Raw genomic sequence first — 27960 nt, 5'->3', positions numbered from 1 at the left:
TGCTCTTATCATCTGATCGTGGGTGTATCTCTCTATTAGTTTTATTGGATCTTAGTGCTGCGTTTGACACAATTGACCACAGCATTCTTTTGCATAGACTTGAACACTTTGTTGGCATCAGTGGAAGTGCATGAGCATGGTTTAAATCGTACTTATATGACCGCCATCAGTTCGTAGCAGTGAATGAAGATGTATCATATCGATCACAAGTGCAGTATGGAGTACCTCAAGGCTCAGTACTAGGGCTGCTACTCTTCACACTTTATATGTTACCCTTGGGAGATATCATCAGGAAACATGGTGTTAGCTTCCACTGTTATGCTGATGATACTCAGCTCTATATTTCCTCACAGCCCGGTGAAACACACCAATTTGAAAAACTAATGGAATGCATAGTCGATATAAAAAATTGGACAATGAGTAATTTCTTACTGCTAAATTCAGAAAAAACAGAGGTGTTAATTATGCTTGTAATAACCTAGAACACTGTCTAAGACTTGATGGTTGCTCTGTCAATTCTTCGTCATCAGTTAGGAACCTAGGTGTGCTACTTGACCGCAATCTTTCCTTAGAAAGCCACGTTTCTAGCATTTGTAAAACAGCATTTTTCCATCTCAAAAATATATCTAAATTAATGCCTATGCTCTCAATGTCTAATGCAGAAATGTTAATCCATGCATTTATGACTTCAAGGTTAGACTATTGTAATGCTTTATTGGGTGGTTGTTCTGCACGCTTAGTAAACAAACTACAGCTAGTCCAAAATGCAGCAGCAAGAGTTCTTACTAGAACCAGAAAGTATGACCATATTAGCCCGGTCCTGTCCACACTGCACTGGCTCCCTATCAAACATCGTATAGATTTTAAAATATTGCTTATTACTTATAAAGCCCTGAATGGTTTAGCACCTCAGTATTTGAATGACCTCCTTTTACATTATACTCCTCTACGTCCGCTACGTTCTCAAAACTCAGGCAATTTGATAATACCTAGAATATCACAATTAACTGCGGGCGGCAGATCATTTTCCTATTTGGCGCCTAAACTCTGGAATAACCTACCTAACATTGTTCGGGAGGCAGACACACTCTTGCAGTTTAAATCTAGATTAAAGACCCATCTCTTTAACCTGGCATACACATAACATACTAATATGCTTTTACTATCCAAATCCGTTAAAGGATTTTTAGGCTGCATTAATTAGGTAAACTGGAACCGGAAACATTTCACATAACACCCTATGTACTTGCTACATCATTAGAAGAATGGCATCTACGCTAATATTTGTCTGTTTCTCTCTTGTTCCGAGGTCACCGTGGCCACCAGATCCAGTCTGTATCCAGATCAGAGGGTCACTGCAGTCGCCCGGATCCAGTACGTATCCAGACCAGATGGTGGATCAGCACCTAGAAAGGACCTCTACATCCCTGAAAGACAGCGGAGACCAGGACAACTAGAGCCCCAGATACAGATCCCCTGTAAAGACAAGACCACAGGAAACAGATGATTCTTCTGCACAATCTGACTTTGCTGCAGCCTGGAATTGAACTACTGGTTTCGTCTGGTCAGAGGAGAACTGGCCCCTCAACTGAGCCTGGTTTCTCCCAAGGTTTTTTTCTCCATTCTGTCCGATGGAGTTTCGGTTCCTTGTCGCTGTCGCCTCTGGCTTGCTTAGTTGGGGTCACTTCATCTAGAGCGATATCATTGACTTGATTGCAAATAAATGCACAGACACTATTTAACTGAACAGAGATGACATCACTGAATTCAATGATGAACTGCCTTTAACTATCATTTTGCATTATTGAGACACTGTTTTCCAAATGAATGTTGTTCAGTGCTTTGACGCAATGTATTTTGTTTAAAGCACTATATAAATAAAGGTGATTGATTGATTGAAAGGAAATGAGGATGCACAAATAAGAATTGAGAAGCACCCTCAGTGTCACTGATTTAACACTTTTAATAACTTCCACTTTCTATTTCCAAGAAATGCAGTATGTTCTTGTAAATGTTGTTTGCTCTTTTTTTGCCCCTAGGGCCTTTTTAAGTCACCTTGAAAGTGAAAGTAAAAATGTCACAATATAAAATCTCTGCAGCAGTTGCTTTCTGTTCAGTAAAGCAGCAGAAGGAATCAACATCAGCATAGTTTGAAGTGTTGTGATCTGTGTTATCCTCCAGGAAACATTAGGATCCCCTCAGACGATCTTCAGGCCTTGAAAATAAAAACAGGTAAGCAAGTTTTTATTTTTTATTTTAGTACTCAAGTTCATATTTATCTCATTTGAAGTCACTATAATGACATTAATAGACATGATTGAAGTTTATTAATTAGTACTGATTAAAATGTATTTGTGTAATTTAGTATATACAGTGTAACCACAGACTAGCAATCACATATTTACTGCTAAATGTTTGTTTAATTGAATTATATATCTATCAAGCTAGGAATTGTATTGTTCTAAGAATGTTCCAAGAACATTGCATGTTTCTTTTAACTGTATTTTATTTTGACAATGAACAAACTGCAATGTCAATTTAGCAAAAATATGCAATCAAAAAATGTTTCAGTCTAAATTCAAACTGTATGTATTTCAATTACATTACATACAAATTTTCCATCCATTTAGATCACATAGTTTTAACAAATCAATAAACTAAATGTGACTCCATGAATGAAACCGGTAGGTTTTATGTAATGATGAGATCCAACAGTAAAATAATAACAGGACTACCTGAATCTACATCTAATAAAGTATAATTTGAAACCCTCAGTAATGCAGACTCTGTACTATGACCAACTCTAAAACCTGACTGAAATCAAAATATTATTACTAACTAAAAAAATCAATTTTACAAATACAATCTTTTCTAAAATCTTTGAAATAAAAGATAGTTTTTAAATAGGATGAAAATTAACAATGTTTTTAAGTTGTGACATAGAGACAGGAACAAAACTTGCTAAACTCTTAACCCACACCCTGACGCAGGCGTCCTGAACTCCCCTTGTTTGCACTTGTCAGTATTTATGAATAGATTAAATTTGTCCCTTTCATTTAATCTTCACAAACTATATATCATTATAAAGATCTACACTGTAAAAATTTTTTGCCGTTAAATAACAGTAATTTTCTGGCAGCAGGGGTGCCAGTAAAGTACTGTTAATTTACAGCTCTTAACCATTAATTTACCGCTCTTATTTTTTAACAGTATTTTACCATAAATTCTACCATGGAAATTAACTCCACTCCCACTGCTTCAAACAGTTCGAGTTTTTAAAACTAGCATTCCTACGATGTTAGTACTATGAACTTATTTCATTTGAGTCCACTGAGAAGGAATATTTCTTAATATAACGATGCAAACACTTAATGAGCAGTAATAAAGTAACTAAATACATGACTTTTACTCAAATCACTGCAGCTCATTGTCAGCTATAGCACACATGTATGTGCTGCAGTACTTAACACAGAGATCATCACTGTATCAGCGACTCCACATTTACTGTGTTTATATAAAGCAGCAGAAGATCAGAATTTGTGGCTCATCATTGACTGAAGCACAGGCTCTACTCTCCAGCACAATGGTGAACAACCAAACTACATTAAACTAAACGATCTCTCTTGTGCAAACACACATTAATACAGTCAAGTTCAGTATTTACTCTCATTATCAGTGTATGACTTTGCCTAATTTTTTTTCTATGGATGTTCACAAATATTTTAGTTAAATTAACTTTTTTTTCATTTGGTAAATCTGACGTTTACATTTTACAGTATATTACTGTTTTTCCTTGACTTAACGGCAACAAACTGTAGAAAAACACTTTTTTTGCTGGCAAACATTTATTTACGGCAAGAAACAGTAGAAAAACAGTCATTTACTGGCAGCAGGGGTGCCAGTAAATAACTGTTTTTCTACAGTTTGTTTCCTGTAAATTAATTACAGTTTATTACTGTTAAATTATGTTCAATGCTGTTTTTTCTTCATCTTAAATCTTTAACCCTTTAAACCCCACAAGAAAATCCTCAGTTTTAAATGAACACTTATAATGTGTGCACACTACAGAGTGTTAGAGTAACACCGAATCAGTGAAGTTAATGAGATAATTCGGTGATTAATTGATGATTGAGCATTAGTGATAAACACCTGCAGAATCACTGAAGCAAAGAGAAACACAAGAACTACAAATTACTTCAACCACAGCCTTAGATGAAATCAACTGAATAAAAGAATACATCAAATCTCTCAAGATCTGATTAAACAACTACTAAAACAGCTTCACCAGATTCACATTACTTACCAGACTGACTTTATTTCTGTCAGATGTCTACAGAAGAACTTATGGAGAGTTAAATAGGTTTAGGTGTTTTTTTCACTACCATGATGGAGATCAGTGTTTACTTTAGTTGGGCTCTTGAACGTGACTTTTCAACAATTAAGGTTTTTTTTTTTTTTTTTTATTAACATGCTGTAACAATGCGCCTTTGGAACCTGTTATAGCAAAACAAAAGTACACAGAAGAAAAAAAATCTGATGTTGTTTATAGATTGACAAGAACAAATACTATTATTTCTGATCTAATCCCATGTCTCTTCTCTTATTGATACTACAGCATAAGAAGGAACACTGCTGAGCCATAAGTTATAAAAGACTGTTAAGAAAATTTCACTCATAATAATAAAAAAAAAAACCTTTGCTGAAATTTAGACAGAAACATCAAGAATCAGCGTATGAATCACAGCAATGGTGACAATCCATAAAATAAATGAACAGATCAGTTCTGAACATCACAACACATGCTACTAAAACTTAAAACAAATGCAAAATGATAAGCACATAAGAATTCAAGAAAATAAGTGAACAATTCAGTGGCATAATTTATTCATGCCGCAATGCATGCTGGGAGTCATGGATGAGTTTTATCCTGTGCTGGTACCCAGCATGCATTGCATCATAAACCTTTTGATTGTCACCATTGTTGAGATTAATATGCTGATTGTTGATGTCTCTCTTTCAGTGTTGTGAGGACTGCTGCCCAAAATATTTAAAGCTCAAAAATCCATATCCAGATAATCACATTACCGTTCAATCTTATAAATTTGAAGAAACAATCAAAAGAAAAGTGTTATTCACTCACATATTTCATCACCAAATTATTATTTGACTACTATAACAACAAGTCAGTCTAGTAGATCATGCCTGACAGAAACAGTCATAATCACTTGACCATGAAGATTAATATTGCTGTAACAGATGTATCATAAAGATACAAATATAGCAATGAAACAAAAGTTGAAGTACAAAAGTCAAGGGTCAGGAGCCCAACTAAAGCAAACACTGATCTCCACAATGGTGATGCTAAACGAAACTAAGATTATCATCTACACCTCTGTAATTCTCAATAAGATCTTTTGATCTCTGATCTCTGATCTGATAGAAATAAAGTCAGTCCGGTTAGTAATGAGTGAAGTTGATAAAGCTGTTTGTTGATTGTTTAAATCTTCAGTTGATTTCATCTAAAGCTGTGGCTGAAGTCAGTTGTATTTCTTGTGTTTGTCGTTTCTTTTTCCTCAGTGATTCTACTCATTAACAGCAGCTGTTGATCATTGTCTGAATTCACTCATTAGTTTTCATTCTCTCTGTTAGGTGGACTATATTAGTAAACTCATGTAGGGAATAGTGAATGAGGGAGTAGGGTGTGATTTGAAACACAGCCGCTGAGTGTCGACTTTGAACGTTGTTAATTTACGATATATAGCAGCAGGCTACCTTCTCGAAAACGATGAATATTACCCAGAATGCACTGTTTTACTGAAAAACAGTATGTTACTGTCGAAATTTGGCCGTTTTTTTACAGCGATTTTTAACAGTGTAAGCCTCAAGCATCGACGGCGGATTGCTTTTTTTCAATGGAAAGCTTATAAAGAATGTATTTGCTAAATTTGTGTAAACAGTACACATCAAAACATTGAGAATGAAAATGCAGTACATACAATATTCATTGTAATAATGAGTCATAAACGCATCCATAGCTATATGTAAGTAAAAGTTACTTATAAAATCTTGATATGAGGGGGGTCTATAAATAAGGGCGCATAGCACAAATTTAAATTAATTCAGCATAATTGATTGCACCTCAAACATTGAGAAAGCATCAATCAGTTTGCATTTAAAATTATTTTTAAAAATAACAGCAAGACTGTCCAGCTGGCTTTGGGGTGCTTTGGGGACCTTGGGGTGCTTGAAAAAACTACAGTCTGGAGGAAAAAGTAAAGTGGAACGCACTTCAAAATGGCAGCGGGATTCCCCTGGGTGGAACTGCTTGGGGAAGTTTGTGAATGTGTGTCTAAAAATGGAGTGGAACTCAGCACAAGAACTACAACTGACTTCAACCATACCCAAAGATGAAATCAACTGAAGGATAAAAGACATTAAATCTCTCCAGATCTGATTAAAAAACTCCACAGACAGCAGATTGACCCGACTGACTTTATTCCTTTCAGACCTTTCAGAGAATTAACAGAGGTTTAGATGTTTTATTGTTCCATTTGAAGTCACCATACAAAACATCAGTGTTTTATTTTATTGTGCTCTTGACTCTTAACATTTTAGTATTGCTATTGCTATGGTCATTTTAATTGTGTGTTCATATAGAAAACATTTAACTTAGAGAACACATCCAAGAAAAAAAGTATTTCTCACAATCTTTCTCTCTCTTTCTCACATGTCTTGCAGAATATCTAAAAGATGTAAAATATGAGGGAGTGAGCAAAGGCCTGTGGCCTGTGGCATAAAGTGACTGATTAATAATATGCATTGCTAAGAACTTTAAAGGTGATTTTCTCAACAACAAAAAAAAAATCTTTTTTTCATTGGATTCTCAGATTCCTGTTTTTTTAAATAGTTGAGTCTCTGCCTTATTTATTCAGCTTTCAGAATATTTATAAACCTCAATTTCGGAAAAAGAAAGACCCTTATTGGTTTTGTGGCCCAGGGTCACATATAAGCAGTGAGACACTGTCATACTGGAAGGCAAAGGCTGTACTACGGACTATTTCAATTGAGCAGCGTAACTTTGTTTCTGTTAATGTATTTTATTTTGTTTGTTTATTTAACTAACATACTGAAAGTTACCACAAATATGCAATCAAAAATGTTTCAGTCTAAATTCAAACTGTAGACAAATTTCCATCCATTTAGATCACATAATTTTAACATAAATCAATAAACATAATCCAATTCAAATGTGTCAGTCATATGTGAATGAAACAAGAAAAATTTATGTTATCACTTAGCAAAAAGTAGTATACTTCAAGTTTATTTTATTAAGTTTACTTAAGTAACGTTCAAGTATACTTTAAAGTATACTTTATGTAGCAAGTATACAAAGTGTTCTAGTAGTATACTTGTAAGTGTACTGTTTCAATACTCCTTGGGACTAAATCGGCCCACTTTCTAGTATATAAAATATACTTTTAAATATACTTTAAGTATAACAGTAGCAAACTTTGAGTACACAACTAGTTTACCTCTATGTTTTTAGTTTGTACTGCAATTATAATAAAAGTGAACTTGATTTGCTGATAGTTTACTAATTAAATACTTTGAACACTTATAATGCAAGTATACTCATAAGTTGTCTTTAAGTGAAATTTATATCATACTTTAAGACTACTATGTCCCTATTTAGGTTAGAATTTATATAAATTTTGTTATATGAATATCTGATCATGCAAAACATACAAAGAAAGAACAGTGTATCTGCTTGTAAACAAAAACATTTCATTCTAGCTTCATACATTCTTTTTTTAAACACTTTAATGTGGGTAAGTTACAAAAAAAAAGTTGATAGATGCAGGCTATGCACACAGAAATCCTTGCAAAATTCCAATCAGACAACGGATGAGGAGATTTCGCTCGAGCAATTGAAGACATGGCTGAGAAGAAAATGTTTAAGTGTAGGTATTATTATAGTTTTTATGACCAAGATGAACATTTTACCAGTTGTTACCTACAGTTTATACAAACATTATGGTCATCGACCAGTGATTGATATCTCAAACATAATAATAGCGGTTAGACGTTGGATTTTGGTTGAAAATGAAAATCGTGTTGACGTCTAAATCCAACGACTGTTTGACGTCAAGCTCCAATGTTGGCAAGCTCCAATGAAATGCATGGCAGTACACGTATTACCAACTTCACTTATTACTAACCAGTTTGACTTTATTTCTGTCAGACGTCTACAGAAGTTATTTTTGAGAATTAAGAGAGGTTTAGATGTTGATGTTTTATTTGAAAATGTTTGGTCACCATTATTGTGATCTGTCTTTGCTTTAGTTGGGTTGTTTGACTCTTGACTTAGTAAGTTTGTGGTTCCTGGGGCCTGTACCATGATGGCAGCTGAACAAATTCTGAGTCACAGGATTAGTTTTGAGTTGACAAAACCAAACCTCTCCAATCCGGCTCTGTTGGTACCATGATGCTGTTCATCAACTTTCTTTGTCAACTCAGGCTTTGATCCTGAGTTTGTGGAGCGCATGCACATGAATGTGTGACATCACTGGCGAACAGCCAATCACGAGCCTTGCAACAAAAAGCAAGTTTGATTTACTTCTAGAGAGAGACCCAGCAAGATTCAAAACTAAAAGTTAAATGTTTTCCTAAGGGTTAAGAAACTGAAGAATATGACAAATTTAAACAGGACAAATAAAATAAATAATCTTGCTCTATCAGTGAATTCACAAGTGAAACTTGTTAACTTAGTTCATACATTAGAAAATATATAGCGGTAGAGACTAGAACATGTAAGATCAGATTTTTTATTTTTTTAAATAGTGCAATATTTTGATATTACAGCTTTTTTATATCACATGATCGGTATACATTTATATTTATTTAAAATAAACGATTTGAAATAACTGTTTAACTAAAATTGCTTGTGTGAAAAAGATAAATAATAATAATATGAACCACAATAATTATATAACTCATAAAATGACTGAGTAATTATCATTAAAGTCAGACTTCCAATTTTTCTTTTTTTTTTTTTTTAGCATTAGTGACCTTTAATTTGGAGCAAGATAAACTGGAGTAACTCGGTGTCAGACATGTGTCACTTCTCTCACATCTGATTGGTCCAGCTTCAGTTTGAGATCTCTAACCCAGAACATAACCTGCCATGGAGGAGGTTAGCCGTGGAGTGTAAGTTACTATGGCAATGAATGCCGCTAAAAGCCAAGCCACTTACATGGTACCTAAACCCAGGATTGGTGCAAACTTAACTGAAACTTACCTGGCTAGCCAGCTAATCCATCTTTATGGTACAAGCCCCTGTAATAGTGTTTACCAAAACATGTAATATATGTTTTTTAAAAGGAGCCATAAACAAAAATAAGGTGACATAGTTTTCATCATCATGAAGAAAAATGATTGAGGAAAATTTAAATTTTATCAATTTTTATTGACCCAAAGTGGTTATTTATTATTAATGAACAATATTCAAGAGACAATACTTTCTTACCTCAGATCAGACATTCTGATTTTTTTTAAATTTTTAAATACATTTAGGGTTAAAAAGCTTTCGCGACACATAAACATCAATAATCAGTATATGAATCTCAACAATGGTGACATGCTTCATGCAGCAATGCATGCTGGGAGCCACCACAGTATAAAACTCATGGCTCCCAGCATGCATTGCTGCATGAAGCATGTCACCATTGCTGAGATTCATATGCTGATTGGTGATGTCTGTGTGTGTCACAGTAGGTTAAGCTTTTATTAAACGATTTTAACTGATTGTTATAATACCGCTGGATCTCATGTGGCAGAAACATAGGGTTTGTAATATGAATGCACTAATGGAACAACATAACTGTTAAATAAAAAACATCAGCGAATCAGGTTATTTCATGACTATTATAAAACCATTAACAGGTTACAGCCATCACTTGGTCTCATGTCACTTTAGCTTTCTTTGATGCTGCAAATGTGCTTGACAAACAAACTGTCACAATAGCCAATACATATAATAAGTGTTAAGAGCTCAACTAATGGAAACACTAATCACTGTTATGGTGTTTAACTGTTATGCTGTTATGGAAATTAAACACATTAGAGTTAAACCCCTGTTAATTTTCAATAAGAGCTTTTGTAGACGTCTGACAGAAATAAAGTCAGTCTGGTTAGTAATACGTGAACCTGGTAATGCTGTTTGTGGAGTTGTTTAATCCTCCTCTGCTGAGATCTTGAGATATTTAATGTGCTGCCATGCATTTCACCCATTATTGCAGTGTGGTACTTATTCCAACCAAAATTCAACGTCTGTCTGATGTCGGAGTGTGATGTCAAACAAAGTTGGGTTTAGACGTTAATTTTCAACCAAAATATGACGTCTGACTGACGTTGGATTAGTTGGAGTCCAACGTCTTCCTGACGTCACATTGATGTTACTGTTTCTTTTTCTTCTTCACTTATGTATTTTTGAAAATTTTGTACAGAAGATGCATACTAGCACCCTCTACTATAAAACAATGAAAACACAGATTCTAGGAGTATAGCTCAAATATATTTAGACTTTTTGTAAGTATAAGTCAAGTATACTTAAACGTAATTTTAAGTATATTTCTGAGAAGTACATAAGTAGCATTTCTGTGAAGTACATAAAAAGTAAACTAAAAGTATACTGTCCTATTTTTAGTTTAAAAGAAGTATACTAATAGCACACTTGAATAAACTTCTTTTTCGTAAGGGATAGTTCACAGCATAGTCCCGACACTGCTCAGTCAGTGTATATGTATTTCCACACTACACAGTGTTATAGTAGTAAAGGTGATTTTCTCAGATTTGTTTTTTGTTTTTTTTTTTGCACCCTCAGATTCCAGATTTAAAGAAAAACAGTTGTGTTTCTGTGTTATTTATTCAGTGTTCAGATTATTTATATACAAAAATGTACCCTTACTGGTTTTGTGGTCCAGAGTCAAGAGTGAGTGGAAGCTGGAAGCCTAGAGGCATAGAGTGAGCTGTGGTCTAGAGTGAGCTGCGGTCTACAGTTAGCCACGGCCTAGAGTGAGCGAGGCCTAGAGTGAGCCATGACCTAGAGTGAGCTGTGGCCTAGAGTGAGCAGAGACCTGTAGTGAGCTATGGCCTAGAGCGAGCTGCGGCCTAGAGTGAGCGAAGGCCTAGAGTGAGCCGTGGCCTAGAGTGAGTGGAGGCCTAGAGTTGAGGGTTAGAGTTAGGGTGGCTGGCTGGCGGATTCTACAAAGGAGTGGATGGGGGTTACGGCAACCACATGTGAAGACCCTGGGCTGGACTCCGCTTCATCCACAGTGCAAAGTTGATGAATATCCTCAGCGACCAGCACGGATCAGTTCCAGGCATGACGAAGCGGATATCATCTTCTTTTGGAAGACCAAATAAAGTAGTTTCGCTTCCACAATGAAACACACAGCGTCTAAACGACATGGCGATGGCGGCCACAACAATACTAAAATGAGAATCAAAGCTACTCCTCCTTTCTTTGAGTGAACATCTGGGCAGAGGTGTAAAGTCCAGGGGTCAGAAAGTAAAAGTCCTACCATATGTTCATTCCACCCATGAACTCAGCAGCTGATTTCACCAGAGGAAACAAGTCATTCCTTTTGAGTCAAATCCCTCAAAGCCCTCAAAGAGTTAAAGTCAATGAGATAATTAAGTGACTAATTAAATGATGATTATGCATTAGTGATGAATACTTGCTGTTGTTGAGAGTTATAGGCGATCAGATTATGTTTTATTGGTTAAAATGATACCACCATTATGGATATCAGTTTTGCTATAGTTGGGCTCCTAATTGGATGTTATCTGCACAATGTTTGAATTTGATATTAAATGGTTGTGTTTCATTCAGTTATTTTTATTTTGAGAAATATTGTTTTTAAGCAGGCTCAATGAAATATGCTTAAAGTATTAGTATGTTCATGTTAAAAAAATGTTTATAGACTTGATTGACAGTTGATTAATCTAAGTAAGTCGTTTTAAAATAAATTAGTTAACATGAGTTTTAACTTAATACACGGTATCTTTACAGTAAAATACTTTCAACTAGACTACAGTAAATAACTGCACAATTAAAAGTAAATTATTGTCAACAGTATTGCCAATATTTTACTATGAATTTCCAATGCAAGGTTTTAATGTAGATGTTTGACCTACAGTAACAAGCTGGCAAAAATGTTGCTAATATATTATAGTAAAAATGCCTGTTAAGGTCTAACAGTGTGGCTTCAAAATAGAAGACTCCTGTGCTGGATAAAAATATCCCTGTCCCAACTATTTTGAGACAAACTTTCTCAGTTCAAAAGTGTTATTTTATCTATAATATACAATATTGCCTCATGTGATTTGAAATTCTTTTAGTTTTCATTTTATTCAAATTTATAAATCGTCCCAACATTTCAGAAATTTGGGTTTTGCAATATTGTCTATTTTTGTCATATGAACAATAGCAACGATAATATAAAACTATTGTTGTTATAATCTAATTGCTTGGATTCTTAAAATAATATGCTTTAGTTGGGCTCTTGAACTTTGAATTCCTGCGTTAGATTTTTCTCTGTAACGCTGTATGTGGTGTTGTAAAGTAGTGAAATCAGTGTTATGAAGTGAATAGCTATTAATTGCTTTTATATGGTGAAATACTTCCAAAAAAACTATTTTTTTTCATCATTTATATGTTTAGATTTTGAATACTCAATTCTGTGGAACTACAGCATGAAAGAGAAAAGTTGATTTAATAATCTTGAACGATTGTTTTAGCTAGACACAGAGACATTACGAACCAGCATATGAATCTCAACAACGGTGAAAATCAACAAAATGCTTCATGCTGCTGTGCATGCTGGGTAACGCCATAGTAAAGGCTCCCATCATGCACTGCAACATGAATAATTATTGAATAACCACTGTTGAGGATCATACGATAAGTGTTCATATCTAAAAGCCTGAGCTGAGGCAGATCTTTTAAATTACTTAAATATCAAAGCATTACAGAGGTGTTTGTTTAGTGGGATTTTTTGTTTAATTTAGTTCATTATTGGCTGTGAATCAGTTGATAACCCAAAGAAAAAAAAACACCTCATGATGTTCATTCATTGTGAGTTACTATTAGAAAGAGTAAGCTCAACTGTTACTTCAAGGTTTGATTTAACAATGTACAATCGTTTGTTGTGAAGCAGCCTAGCAATTACTAGTGATGGGAAGTTCGGTTCTTTTCCACAAACTGATTTATGTTCACCCATTTGAACACACCAAGAGCTAAATTTAGATGTTTGTGAGCTGTTAAACTGAGAAAATGAAACCACCATTTACTGAACACTGGAAAGAAAAAAAAGTCTACATACAGAAACTACATCCCTTTACATTAAAACACTCTGGAGAATCAACACAAAACAATTAGAAGAACATATTATACAGATGAAAATTTGTGTTTATGAGTGCTTGTGAGATTTTCTTTGTGTAAGGGCTGAACATCACATCGATTGCTCTGCACTCCAGCACACGGTGATGTCTGGCTTTTCGGCACTAGAACGGACAAATAAATACACATTCCATTCCCACTGACAAGCTAAACTAACATATGTTATTATTACTGGTCAGATCTCATTAATAATTGATGTCTTGCCAGAGAACAGTGATAAAGACCAGAGAGGAATCACAGGGCAGTCTCACAAAGAGCTCATAATAAATGCATTTTTATAGTTTTAAAGAGCTTTTTAAAATAAAATATTACCACCAATGCACACAATCCACCCATTAGAACATAACAAGAGGTAAATTCAGGTGTTCGTGAGCTGTTAAAGTGTGAAAATGAAAGACTATCTGACAGTGCGAGACTGCCGTTTTCTGAACAATGGAAGGGAAAAGTCTACATACAGAAACTACAGCCTTTTACATTAAAATACTAATATATCAAGAATATATTATAGAGATTAAAATGAGTGCTTGTGAGATATTTTTGTCTAAGAGCAGAATAACATCGATCTCTTGAGCTCCAGAGGACAGTGATTCTTGCTTTTCGTTGCAAGAACGTACAAATCACGTACAAGATTGTTTAAAATACATAATAGCTTGGCAAATATAAACCAAAACAGCCACGTGAACATAAACTATTGAGAAATAAATCATAAATGGATCCTGATACTGGATTTGAATATTAAAGTAACTACATTTACCATCTGCTTTCTATCTTCAATTTTAATCTATTAAAAAACAGAAAATCAAATAGTCTTGGCTGCTTTTTTTGTATGTATGTATGTATGTATTCATGTTTATTTTTGCTCTAACAAGAATTTATCTATATTTAACCCTTGGGCATTGTTCAAATTCACTACCGTTTCGTTATGTTCGGGATGAAAACATCCACTTAATTAAACTGCTGTAAAAATGTATCAGATTCATATATATTTTTCTTTTTTTTCATAAATCTGTTAGTCAACTTCAGTCCTGATAAAAAAAAAAAAATCCAAGATTTGAACTCTTTAATTGCCAAGTTCATAAATGATGTCACTGATTTGGGGAAAAAACACACACAAAATGACTTATTTTCAATATAAAGGTAATTGTGGCTGGATTTTTTTAAAAACTTTTTATAACAGTCTTGGGCATGTCAAAGATTAATAGCAACACTGGCTTTGATGCATTGTTAGTTTTTGTGCAGCATTAGATTTAATTTTTTTCTCCCTCATTTACTGTTCGTGGCTGTTTTTGCCCCATTGACTTCCATTATAACGATTTTTTTGTTTATTGCAAAGCCATGACATCATATAATCATGCATTCTGATTGTTTGTGGTATTCCCTTTTGGGAAGAGGTCAAATTTGTTATTTTTTCAGTTGATCACTAGGTGGGACCATTAAACACTTCTTAAAATGTAAGTTGAAAATTTAATTCTTAAAGCATGAAATAAGACACAGAATCAGTAAATTAGTGTTTAATTTTTAGTAATGACCATTATTGTTGTCATAAAAACCTTCCACATTACAATACAAAATACCAATTGTCAATAATAAATATCATGAAAACAATAACTGTTGTACTTTTTTCATTGTATAGATTATGTATTATAATTGTAAAAACAAAAACAAATTTAGCAACTCGCATAGTAATCATTCAACACTGCTTAAATATTTTGAAAATTAAAACTCTTAAAGCATGAAATAAACAACAGAATCAGTAAATTGGATTTTAATGTGGGTATATTATCAGTAATCTAATTATTTAAATATTTGTAATCATTAAAAAAATATTGGCCCCTTTCATAATGTTGTTCAGAAATGAAAGCCACAATGCTGATTTTGTCCACACAATGGCACCACAGGATAGCAAATACTTCAAGATTTCTTCAAAGACTTGAAAATGTTTCATTTATGTGCATGAATAAAAAATGCATATACATTCATTCTTTTTTCATAAACTTTAATGAAGCCCAATATAGTTATTATGCAAAAACTATAATCTCCTAAATACCATTACTTTTTATCTTATTTTTAATAGTAATGACAACATATTTCTCAAGTTATCACACATTACTGAAAAAGTGAAGAAAAGACACTATATTAGTTATCTATTTTCATGTTTTGCATATAATAGTACTCACATAAGGACTCATAATTTACTTGAAAAGAGATACGTCCATTGTGTAACTGTATCATCTACACAAACCATTGTGCTTGGGTCCCCTAATGATCACATTGACTTAAAAAACATTGTTTCAGTTACCTTCTGTGTCGCTGCCCACAATGCTTCAGTGACGGGAATGTGAAACAGTAAACAGGGGAAAAAATAAAAGGCATGACTTTATTTGCATCCAGCTAGCCAACTTTATTACAGATGTTCCATAGCCAAGACTTTTATTAGAATAGAAAATATAAAGGGTTCATAGAAAAATACTGTTGCACGTTTTTTGCAGTGGAGCAGCTCAAGAAAGCTTGGCACACAAGAACTCTGGCTCTTTTGCCCCAAGGCCAGCCAAGCCAACATCAAAGTTTGGACCTCAAACTTTAGCTTCTAGTTATTATTATTTTTCTAAGACTAAATTTCTGACTGCTATTCCTCCTAGAGCTTTAACTCTAAAGACTCCAAACTCAGCCCAGTTCATCAGACTGATCTGACTCGAGTTGATATATCTTTTCTAACTGATCGGACTTAGGGTTTAAAAAAAAAAATTTTTTTATAATAACATACTTCTTCAGTCTACTTCTACTTGGCTATACCCACAACTAACATTGATGACACCGTACTTGAGTCCATACAACTTTTAACAAGTAAAGCAGAGACTACACCACCATTCAAGGAAAGATTGGAAAATTTGTTCATGGACTGGCCTTCTGTCTGCTCTACAGAGGTTGGGCATACAAAGATAGTTAAGCATAGAATTATAACCACGGATGAACTCCCAGTCAGAAAAAGGGCATACAAACTCTCCATGGAAAAACAAAGGTAAGTTGACAATGAAATCCAGGAACTGCTGGACAAAAAAAATTATACAACCTTCTGTTTCCCCATGGGCATCTCCAGTTGTTGTTGTCCGCAAGAAGGATGGAAGTTCTAGGTTGTGCATTGATTATAGAGGCTTAAATTCCAAAACCCATCTTGATGCATACCCCATGCCACAAATCCAGGAAATATTGCAATGTTTGATAGGGAGCCAGTGCAGTGTTGACAGGACCGGGCTAATATGGTAATGCTTCCTGGTTCTAGTAAGAACTCTTGCTGCTGCATTTTGGACTAGCTGTAATTTGTTTACTAAGCGTGCAGAACAACCACCCAATAAAGCATTACAATAATTTAACCTTGAGGTAATAAGTGCATGGATTAAAATTTCTGCATTAGACATTGAGAGCATAGGCCGTAATTTAGATATATTTTTGAGATGGAAAAATGCAGTTTTACAAATGCTAGAAACGTGGCTTTGTAAGAAAAGATTGCGATTAAATAGCACACCTAGGTTCCTAACTGATGACGAAGAATTGACAGAGCAACCATCAAGTCTTAGACAGTGTTCTAGGTTATTACAAGCAGAGTTTTTAGGTCCTATGATTAACACCTCTGTTTTTTCAGAATTTAGCTTTAAGTTTTTTATATTGACTATGCATTCCATTAGTTTTTCAAATTGGTGTCTTTCACCGGGCCGCGAAGAAATATAGAGCTGAGTATCATCAGCATAACAGTGAAAGCTAACACCATGTTTCCTGATGATATCTCCCAAGGGTAACATATAAAGCATGAAGAGTAGCGGCCCTAGTACTGAGCCTTGAGGTACTCCATACTGCACTTGTGATCGATATGATACATCTTCATTCACTGCTACGAACTGATGGCAGTCATATAAGTACGATTTAAACCATGCTAATCCACTTCCTTTAATGCCAACAAAGTGTTCAAGTCTATGCAAAAGAATTTTGTGGCCAATTGTGTCAAATGCAGCACTAAGATCCAATAAAACTAATAGAGAGATACACCCATGATCAGATGGTAAGAGCAGATCATTTGTAACTCTAAGGAGAGCAGTCTCAGTACTATGATACGGTCTAAATCCTGACTGGAAATCCTCACATATACCATTTTTCTCTAAGAAGGAATATAATTGTAAGGATACCACCTTTTCTAGCATCTTGGACAGAAAAGGAAGATTTGAGATTGGTCTATAATTAACTAGTTCTTTGGGGTCAAGTTGTGTTTTTTTTTGATGAGAGGCTTAATAACAGACAGTTTGAATTTTTTGCGAACATATCCTAATGACAATGAGGAATTAATAATAGTCAGAAGAGGATCTATGATCTATGTTGTTGGTTTAGATCATTTAACAATTTTATACAATTCTTCCTCTCCTATAGTAGAGAATGAGTGGAACTGTTCCTCAGGGGGTCTATAGTGCACTGTCTGATGCGATACTGTAGCTGACGGCTGAATGGTTGCAATTTTATCTCTAATAGTATCGATTTTAGAAGTAAAGTAGTTCATAAAGTCATTACTGCTGTGGTGTTGGGAAATGTCAACACTTGTTGAGGCTTTATTTTTCGTTAATTTAGCTACTGTATTGAATAAATACCTGGGGTTATGTTTGTTTTCTTCTAAAAGAGAAGAAAAGTAATCGTATCTAGCAATTATTAATGCTTTTCTGTAGTATAGGTTACTTTCCCACCAAACAATACGAAATACCTTTAGTTTTGTTTTCCTCCAGCTGCGCTCCATTTTTCGGGCTGCTCTCTTTAGGGCGCGAGTATGCTCATTATACCATGGTGTCAAACTGTTTTCCTTAACCTTCCTTAAGGGTAAAAGAGCAACTGTATTTAAAGTGCTAGAAAACAGAGAGTCCATAGTTTCTGTCACATCATCAAGTTGTTCTGAGGTTTTAGATATGTTAAGGAATTCTGATACATCAGGAAGATAACTTAAAAAGCAGTCTTTTGTTGTAGAAGTGATGGTTCTTTGATACTTGTAACAAGAAGTAGAATTTACAATTTTGGCTATATGAAGTTTGCACAAAACTATATAATGATCTGAGATATCATCACTTAGCTGCATAATTTCAACTCTATCAACATCAATTCCATGTGACAGTGCTAAATCTAGAGTATGATTCCGACAATGAGTAGGTCCTGAAACGCCCAATAGAGTTCAGAATGTCTATAAATGCTTCACACTCTGACAATATTGCAGCCCGGAATTGAACTGCTGGTTTCGTCTGGTCAGAAGAGAACTGGTTTCTCCCAAGGTTTTTTTTCTCCATTCTGTCACCGATGGAGTTTTGGTTCCATGCAGCTGTTGCCTCTGGCTTGCTTACTCGAGCAGCGATATTGTTGACTTGATTGCAAATGATTGCACAGAAACTATTTAAACTGAACTGAGATGACATCACTGAATTCAGTGATAAACTGCCTTAAACTGTAATTTTGCATTATTGACACTGTTTTCCTAATGAATGTTGTTCAGTTGCTTTGACGCAATGTATTTTGTTAAAAGCCCTATATAAATAAAGGTGACTTGACTTGACTCTTCCTCAATAGCCTGCCAACGAGCCTCTGGGATCCGGTAGGGCCGTTGCTTAACAAGGACTCCTGGTGGTGTTTTGATGTCATGTTGGAGGACACTGGTTCGCTCGGGGACTGTGGAGAACACATCCAAGAACTGACGATCAGGTATTGCAACTCCACGTTTTGACTGGCTGACAGGTTGGGGTTCGTGTCCACGGTTACTGGTTCCACAATGGCGAGGTCAGCAGCTTGGTCTCGGGTTCCTACCCACCTCTTGATCAAGTTGATATGATATAACTGCACTGTGTTTCGTCTTCCCGGCTGGTGCACCCGATATGTCACCGGACCCACTTTTCCTATGACTGTGTAATGCCCCTGCCAGGGGGCCAGCAACTTGCACGCCATCGTTGGTACCAGCACCATCACCCGATCTCCCATTTGGAACTCTCTTGGCTGGGTGGCCTGGTCATAATTACGTTGTTGCGCTTTGGTGATAGCCATGGTATTACCCTTTCAAACCTCTGCCACATTTTGGTGACATTTTCGACTACTGAATGTTAGGGAGAAGGCTGCTGTTGTTCCCAAGCCTTTTCGGCCACATCCAGTAGCCCCCTCGGCTGCCGGCCGAAAAGAAGCTCAATCGTTGTGAAGCCTGTGGATGCTTGGGGGACCTCTCAGACTCCGAACAGGACATATGGCAGCATCATGTCCCAGTCCCATTTATCTTCTGCGGCCACCCATCTTAGCCACTGAGAAGGAATAAGGAATTCTTAATATAAAACAATAACATGAATATAACAAATATTCTGGGTAATAAAACATGAATATTACCCAGAATGCACTGTTTTAATGAAAAACAGCATGTTACTGTCAAAATTTGGCTATTTTTTACAATGATTTTTAACAATGCATCTGTCTAATACTCAACATCAAACCAACTTTATCTCGGTTAGGGTTAAACGTGTAAGATAAAATGACACACCAAGGAAAAATGTCAAATCACAAGAGGGAGTGGGTGAGGCTGACAGGTTTGTTATCAGAATCCAATAATTACCCTCCTTTTGAGCAATATGCCATGCTATGTTGTTAGACTTTAACCACCTTTCAACATTTCTTGAGTAATAAGTTTTTAACTGTTGTAAAAACTGTTTCTGTTGTAAAAGCCCCTATGGACAGGTGTTGAAAATTAGCACATGTGCTATAACGCTTTAAACAATGCATCTGGTTTGTCCAATGTTAATGCTATGTCCATATGAAATAAATAAATAAAAAAAAAACAAGAATTTTAGAATGATAAAATTATGATGTTTAGAATTTAAAACTATTCTCTTTGTTCTTGCTGTTTTTTTTTTTACTACAGACATGGCATCAAAACCCATTGAACTGGCAGCCCTGGGAAGGCCTCTGTTTCCTGGTATGCTGTATGACTGCAGAATGGATTCCTTCATTCCAGGTGCTTTACCTACTTTAAAACTTTTTTTACTTTTTACCCAATTTGAATCCACAAAAAATATGGAAACATTATAATTTTTTTAATAAGATATTAACATGCATTATATATTGTTTAACAGCTCATTAGTTATTACATATACAAATACCTACACGTATGAGATAATGTGCTCCTAAATGTGTACTAATGAAATTATTAAATATTACATATTGATTAACCAAATCATCAGTTCATGTGAATCAGGGATGGACAACCTTGAAATGTGACGCTTTTTCTCTTTTATACCAAAGGGCCTAATTACTAGTCCATGTCCAAAAACCTTTAACATAGTCTTACTCAAATGACTTTTTATTAAAGGAAATCAAAGTATAATCAATGTAATTTGTTTTTAAATATTTTATGGTTATATTTTTTTGATAGTCCACTTTAGACATTCTACTAACTATTAGTAACTTTTTATCTACATTTATTTATTTAAAAGTAATAGTTTGGTTTTTGGTCTTTTTTTTTCCGGCCGATTTTTGCGCCCGTGTGCACAGACAACATTGTAATCATTTGCTATCCTGTAATTTGTATGGAAGTATTTCGAAATCTGTGCGCAGAACACGGGCAGCCGTTCAGCACTGGAAGTGCAGAACTTCATGTCTTAGGCACCGATAGCGGGAAGCAAACAGCAGCTGGTAAACTGGTGCACAAATAAGAGCCTTTCCCTGCGCGAGCGTACTGTACCTGTCCACGCCTATATAATTCCATATGTGTCCTGCACAAGCGGAGACAATGAAGGGATGTTCAGCTCAACTTCTCGCATGTTGGATGAGAAAAGAAACAGACTAAACTGTGACAAAACTGAAATGCTTTTTTTTTTTTTTGTATAGTATAACTTGCAAACACGTTTGAAAAGCCAGAAGTAAACGTCAGTTCTATATAGGATGATTATTTTTCTTTTACCTTAAAAATACATCGACTTAATTTGATTTAAAAATCACCTGCTGTTGCACACTGAAAAAAAGTGTTTCATTCATCCAATGAAAATATTTTAGGGTGATGATTCACATCTATATTTTTTAACTTGAGCAAATAGTTATTTAGTTTTTCATTGCCTCAAGTAAAACAATATAGATGGGAATCATTACCCTATTTTTTTTTAATTGGATGTATGAAACACTTTGCATCTTTGTTTTAATCGCACCAACATTATTTGATTTTAACATTTTGGTATAATTTATTTATATAGCATGCTATTTTTATTCTCACTGGTGACGTTTTATTTATTTATTTATTTAAAACCAAATTTAAAAACTAAAACAAATACTGAATGCTGATTAAGAAACATCTTATTGAATGTGTGTTGATTGTGTTGTTTGGATTGTAGAACTATGCAGTTGTTGCCTTTAATTTCACATGGTTACAGTTAATCTTTTCATTTAAGGCCAGTTCTCTATAGTTTCAACCAAATTCAAAAACAAAAGCTAAATGCTGATGTCTGTACCATCTATGTTTTTATTGGATGTAGGCTACTTATTGTGCAATTACAGCCATTTATTTTCAGATGGATACGGTTATTGTTTTCAATAGACAAAAGCCAGTTTGGCCTATTAAATACCAAATAAACATCTTGTTTATGCATACTTTCCTTCTTTCTTGTTTGTTGCATAAAAAAAATGGAAATCGGTATCAGAATCGGCCAGTTTTCTTGTAAAAAAAATCGGTATCAGAATCGGCCATGAAAAATCATGATCGTGCATATCTCTAATAGTATCGATCTTAGAAACAGTTCATAAAGTCATTACTGCTGTGATGTTGGGAAATGTCAACACTTGTTGACATTTTATTTTTCGTTTATTTAGTCAATGTATTGAATAATACCTGGAGTTATGTTTGTAATTTCTAAAAGAGACAAAGTAATCAGATCTAGCAGTTTTTAATGCTTTTCTGTAGGATAGGTTACCTTCTCGCCAAGCAATACGAATTACCTCTAGTTTTGTTTTCCTCGAGCTGCGCTCCATTTTCCAAGCTGCTCTCTTTAGGGTGCAAGTGTGCTAATTATACCATGGTGTCAGACTGCTTTCCTTAACCTTCCTTAAGTGTAAAGGAGCAACTGTATTTAAAATGCTACACTGCACTGTAAAAAAAGACTGCCGTTAAATAACAGTAATTTACTGGCAGCATGGGTGCCAGTAAGGTACTGTTAATTTTACAGCTATCAGCTGTTAATTTGCAACTCTTCTTTTTTTACAGTGTTTTACCGTAAATTCTACCATGGAAATTAACCCCACTCCCACTGCTTCAAACTGTTCAAGTTTAACCCTCTGGAGTCTAAGGGTTTTTTTGGGGCCTGGAGAAGTTTTGTCAGGCCCTGACATTTGTGCTTTTTCAGTTTTTTATACACATCTAGATGGCTAAAGTCTAATCTCACTGTAATCAGCACAAACTGGGCTATAATAATATGTGAGCAGTATGTATGTACATGATTGTGTTTTTGAGAAAAAAAAATTATGCGTGGTTAGTGAAAAACTAAAAATGTTAAAACACTTGGCATATAAGGCATATAAGGCAATAAAACACGTAAAGAACATTGGTTCTCTGGATTTTTGAGAACTGGATCTGGTAGCCTAGAATTTTTCTTTCTAAATTATGTGAAAACCATCTTGTTTACTCACTTATAGAAAACAATATGTTTGTGCTTAATTTTACAGTACGTGTACTAACATGTACTTATAGTATTCTTACAGTGTATTTATCTAAGAAAGTTCTGTTAACAGAAGGTAACTACATGGGGTAGGGTTTGGTTTAGGGGTCGGTACAGGGTTAGTACCTAGTTATTACATAGTTATTGTTATTACTATAATAAGTAAATAGTATGTACATGAGGAACAGGACTGTAAAATAAAGTGCTACCAACAATATATTGATTTAAACTTTCTGAGACACTTTTTATTGGTAAAAGTCATATGCGAGTAGGCGTCAACTATCATGAATATCATTGTGATTTACACCTGAGAAGACAAAGCCCTGCATAATGAGCTGCATAATGAGACTCTCAGTCAGCTGTTTGTCACTGAGAGGGAGGAGTAACAAGAAAGAATGTGAGGACAAAATAAATCTATATAATTTTATGTTTGTAGTTTATTTAGAATATATTTAATTATCCCACAACATACACTGTATTTCCGAACAGTATAACCTACTTATAAAAAATAAGTGAACTATACTTAAAACTGTGAAACAGTTCATTCAACTTAAAACTTCTAAGTTTGTTCAACGATTTGGGCGTTTTAACTTCCAGGAACTTAAATAAAATAAGTAAAACATGACGTCATCTTATTAACATAGCCTTATTTTTGCCTCTTGGTGGCGGTAATGAGCTTTATTGCGTTCCAATCTGCCAAGAGTCTCTACACTCAAAAACATTTGAAAGCCTTTTTAATAGATATACAAATATCAATAGTAATGATATGATGATCCTTACATATTTTAATTGAATAATTGATTAGGGATTGTTCATTTATTCAATTAAAATATGTATGGGTTATTTAATTCAATTTGATGGAATTTTACTATTAATTGAAATGCATAAATCTAAATTGTAGTGTACTCAATGCACTTTATTTGCTATTTTTAAAACATAGTAGGTAAAACTCTCCAAAACAGACTAGTCAACATGACCATCATGATATGTCCGTTTATTTCATGACTGTAAAAATAACAACGAAGTAAAACTAATTACCAAAGCCTAATTTTTGCCTCTTGGTGGCAGTAATGAGCTTTATCGCATTCCAATCTGCCAACGAAAAGGAAGAGTCTACTTGGTGCACTTTATTTGCATGTTTTTAAAAACATAACATACCAGGTAAAACTATACAAAACGCAACAAAGAGTCAACATATCATACCATGTCCGTTTATTTCATGTTTTACTCAAATGACTGTAAAAAATAATTCTGATCCGATTTGAAATTGAGCGCTCAGATTTGAACTCGGAAGCAGGCCATGTCATGCAGGAGTCATTGCCTCAACGTGGTTCTGTGGAATCAGTATCGTTCATCATCGTCATCGTTTCTGTGTTTGCTGCGGTTTGTTTAGCGGCTATAATCTGGTAAGTACTTCTTAATTCTAGTAATCTGCATCAGAATGTGACAATATAGTCATCAAACTGAAACTATTGTTGCATTTAGCTAATAGACGACCTAAAATAGGATATTAATTTGTGGTACTGCTGGTTATCGCAGTTGCTTGTATTGCAGCTTTTCGGTTATAGAACCTAAATTGAAACAGAAAAAAAAAAGATTAAAACCACTTTCATTCAATATTACTTGTTTTTTATCCAATGCTTAAAATTAAATTAGCTGCAATGGAAGCCAAATGTTATAAATTCTGAAATTGTTGTATGACTTTGACATGTCTCTGCCTCACTATTAATTTGTGTTTTTATTTTTTCTACAGGTTAAAACTTGTGAGACCAGAGCATATATGTGAGTAAAATTACAATTTGGAATTTGGGGGTGAAAATACACATGTAAACACTAAAAGTATGCAGCATTTTAAAACTGATAACAACTGATTTTAGAGGTTGGCATAGCTCAGGGTTTGCTCATGTCTTGTCATTGTCATGATTTTTCATGAAGGATTGGAAATGCAGGTGTGATTCCTCCTCACTTACCCGTGCACAGTTACTTGGGCACTATGGTTTGCAACATAGCCATTTTTGAAAGGTTAGCCCTTTACCGTGTCTCTATGACTCCACATTTGTATCATTCAATGCACTAAAAATTCATGTATCACGATTTCACAATGAGAAGGATAAGCGTGTCAAGAAATCCAGGTGGTGTACACATGTCCTTTATGTGGGTTCAAGCAACCTTTTTCAGAAAAAAATCTCTTTGGTCATTTAAGAGGGCATTTGAGAAGTCATAAAATGGTAACATGTCCATATAAAAACTGTAGGTATACGACAAATGTTTACTCATTTAATTCTCACAAAACCAGGGCCCATGGAGTAGATGTTAGTTCAGCTTGCTTGGACCTTTTTGATGATGAATTTGCTGAAGATGATGGCTGTTCTGCAGCTGCGGAGCCTCCATTTGAGGATCCTACTCAGTCTGAGAATGCAGACATTTTGGATATTGTTGATTATACAGTGTGAAACAAGCCAATTAAAAGCGCAACTACAACGCAATTTAGACTCTCTGTTTTTGAAGATGCAGGCTATACTTCATGTGTCCGATATAGCTGCACAGGAAATAGTAGAACATTTGTGTCAGCTGTTTTCTTTGTCAAGGCCGCTGCTGAGAGAAGCAGTTAATGACGTATTACAGAGACATTGCTATACTGTGAGTGAAGCTGCTCTTGATGAAACTTCTAGTGTTGTTATGTAATTATCAATGAAGATTTGGGAGGAGCGCGTCAGATACTTAGCCTAATCATCACAGGTGGACCACAATCAAGTAATCAATCCCACAGTATAAATATCGCTGACTTACCTCTATCCATTGACGGTTTATCAGCATGCTGGTTCGCTTCGTCAGTCACCTTATCACAGACCCAATTTTCGTACCAACGAAGAGTGCTACACAGGGGATTTATAAGACCTGCTGCTTTTGCCGGACCCGAGATCATTTCTACCCAGCCAAACACGGCCGTTGAGCAGCATTAAGCGTCATCGCGACAGCTGCTATCCTCACCAAGCCACACATCGTGGCCAATAGACCGTGCAACTCCGAGCTCGCCTTGCTCGATACAGGATCGTGCCGCCCGAGACCGAGCTCTCGTCGAGCGCTGGATTGCAGCAGAAAGAATCCAACCACGGCTCAGTCTTTCACCACGGCGTTCTGGCCGAGTGGCAGTTTGAGGCCGCTTCCTCTAGCGGCGCAGATTAATACATTTCCAGGCGAAGACGCAAAAAAAAAAACAGGTTCTTCTTTTTCTTCATTGGATTTTTACGGCAGTTTGCATTCAAAGTGTTGCATCTAAAAGCAGTTTTGCGGCTAAAGTTTTGTTAAACTACGTCTTGACGTAGTTCCGTCTTCTTCTAGTAGTGTTTTATGGCGGTTTTGGCAAACCAACGTAAAGGTGCATTGCCGCCACCCGCTGATCCGGGGTGTGGATCCTGCATAGATTTGGACTACAGATACACCGTTCCGTCGGATGATGATGCCACTTTTTAACCACGAAGCCAAAGGCATTAGGTTAGATTATTGTAATGCCTCGTTCTCAGGCCTTCCAGCTAAATCGTTGAGCAAGCTACAAATTCTGTCGCACGCTTGTATTTCTCCTCGCGAACACATTACACCGGTTCTTTCACAATTACACGGACTTCCCGTAAATGTGAGAATTGATTTTAAAATTCTTATCTTAACATACTAGGAACTTCATGGGACTGCACCTGAGTATCTTTGTGAACTCATCAGTCCTGATATTCCATCACGCTCTCTTCGCTCTACTAACTCTCTTTCACTTCACCAGCCATAATGTGAGCTAAAGACCATGGGGGAAAGAGCCTTTTCATATAAAGCCCCTAAGCTATGGAATGTACGTCTTCTACACGTCAGATATGCACCTATGTTGGGCGATTTTAAAAAGTTGATTAAGTCACATTTATTCAAGACTGTCTGTCTTTAATGAATTGTTGTACTGCTTTTGGCGTTTGTTCCTACAAATAAAATGCATTATTATTATTATTATTATTATTATTATTATTGTTACATTCGCCTTAACGCGCACGTTTAAACCTCGCCGAAATGATACAGACATAAGTTAAAAAAAAAAAAAAACTTAAGTCTCTGGATAAAAGCGCCTGCTAAATGCTTAATTTAATTTAAAATTTTCATTTCCATGCAAGTCTTCTGGTAGGACCAAATCATTTAGGGACCTATATTACCATTCACTGGCGTGATCACTCAAAATTAATCTAAAACGCATCTGCCCTCGTGTTTTGATGCAGGATAGCAAGCGTGAGTAAAATTACCATCGCCTTTTAAGGACCGTAATACGGAAAACCGGAAAGTAAATCTCTTTAGAAACCACTTGGAAGCGAATAGCACATAACTGCCGTTAACCCATTTGCTGCAAGCATCGCCAACGGCCCCAGTCTATGTTTCGTTTTCACAGCACGTTAAACATCACTCTCTTACTTGATCTGGATAAACCGCGCATCAATTGAAGTCCAAAGACTTTGGCTTTTATATTTGACCAATATTTCGATAAAACATAATTCCAGTGATTAATTTTCCATCATGTCAGGAAAACTATTCCTATTCCTGAACGGTAAACGTCAAAGTGTTAGCTCGTGTACAAATGTTGATCATGGATCTAGTCAGAAAGAATCATGAACAGAAACATCTTTATTTTGGGTATATAATTTCTGCCTCCATGCCAAAAATGGGGGGTGTCTTGTAAGGGGTTAACGTTACTGCTATAATCATGTCTTTCGGTACAACGCCTTACAAGACTAAACATGCTCAATCGTTTCCAAAAGCCTCTGTTTCCACAGTCCA

At 35.4% G+C, this 27960-nt stretch overlaps 1 protein-coding gene across 2 annotated transcripts in view; it reads left to right on the top strand.

Moving 5' to 3' along the window:
• Positions 1-2133: 2133 nt before the first annotated feature.
• LOC113097043 (verrucotoxin subunit beta-like) overlaps positions 2134-27960 on the top strand; it is a 54922-nt gene continuing 29095 nt past the window's right edge. The window contains exons 1-3 of one of the 2 annotated variants that reach the window (XM_026262275.1): positions 2146-2232; positions 19052-19183; positions 20379-20471. In XM_026262275.1, coding sequence (XP_026118060.1) covers positions 20381-20471 — 91 coding nt within the window. In that variant the 5' untranslated portion in view covers positions 2146-2232; positions 19052-19183; positions 20379-20380. Of the gene's footprint in view, positions 2233-19051; positions 19184-20378; positions 20472-27960 lie in introns of both variants that reach the window. The other variant, XM_026262274.1, reaches the window with a different exon arrangement.

The sequence above is a fragment of the Carassius auratus genome, unplaced genomic scaffold (genome assembly GCF_003368295.1).
Source record: "Carassius auratus strain Wakin unplaced genomic scaffold, ASM336829v1 scaf_tig00216092, whole genome shotgun sequence".
In the NCBI taxonomy this organism is placed as follows: domain Eukaryota; kingdom Metazoa; phylum Chordata; class Actinopteri; order Cypriniformes; family Cyprinidae; genus Carassius; species Carassius auratus.
The sequence above is the reverse complement of the archived record's forward strand: the minus strand, read 5'-3'. Positions and strand labels throughout refer to the sequence as shown.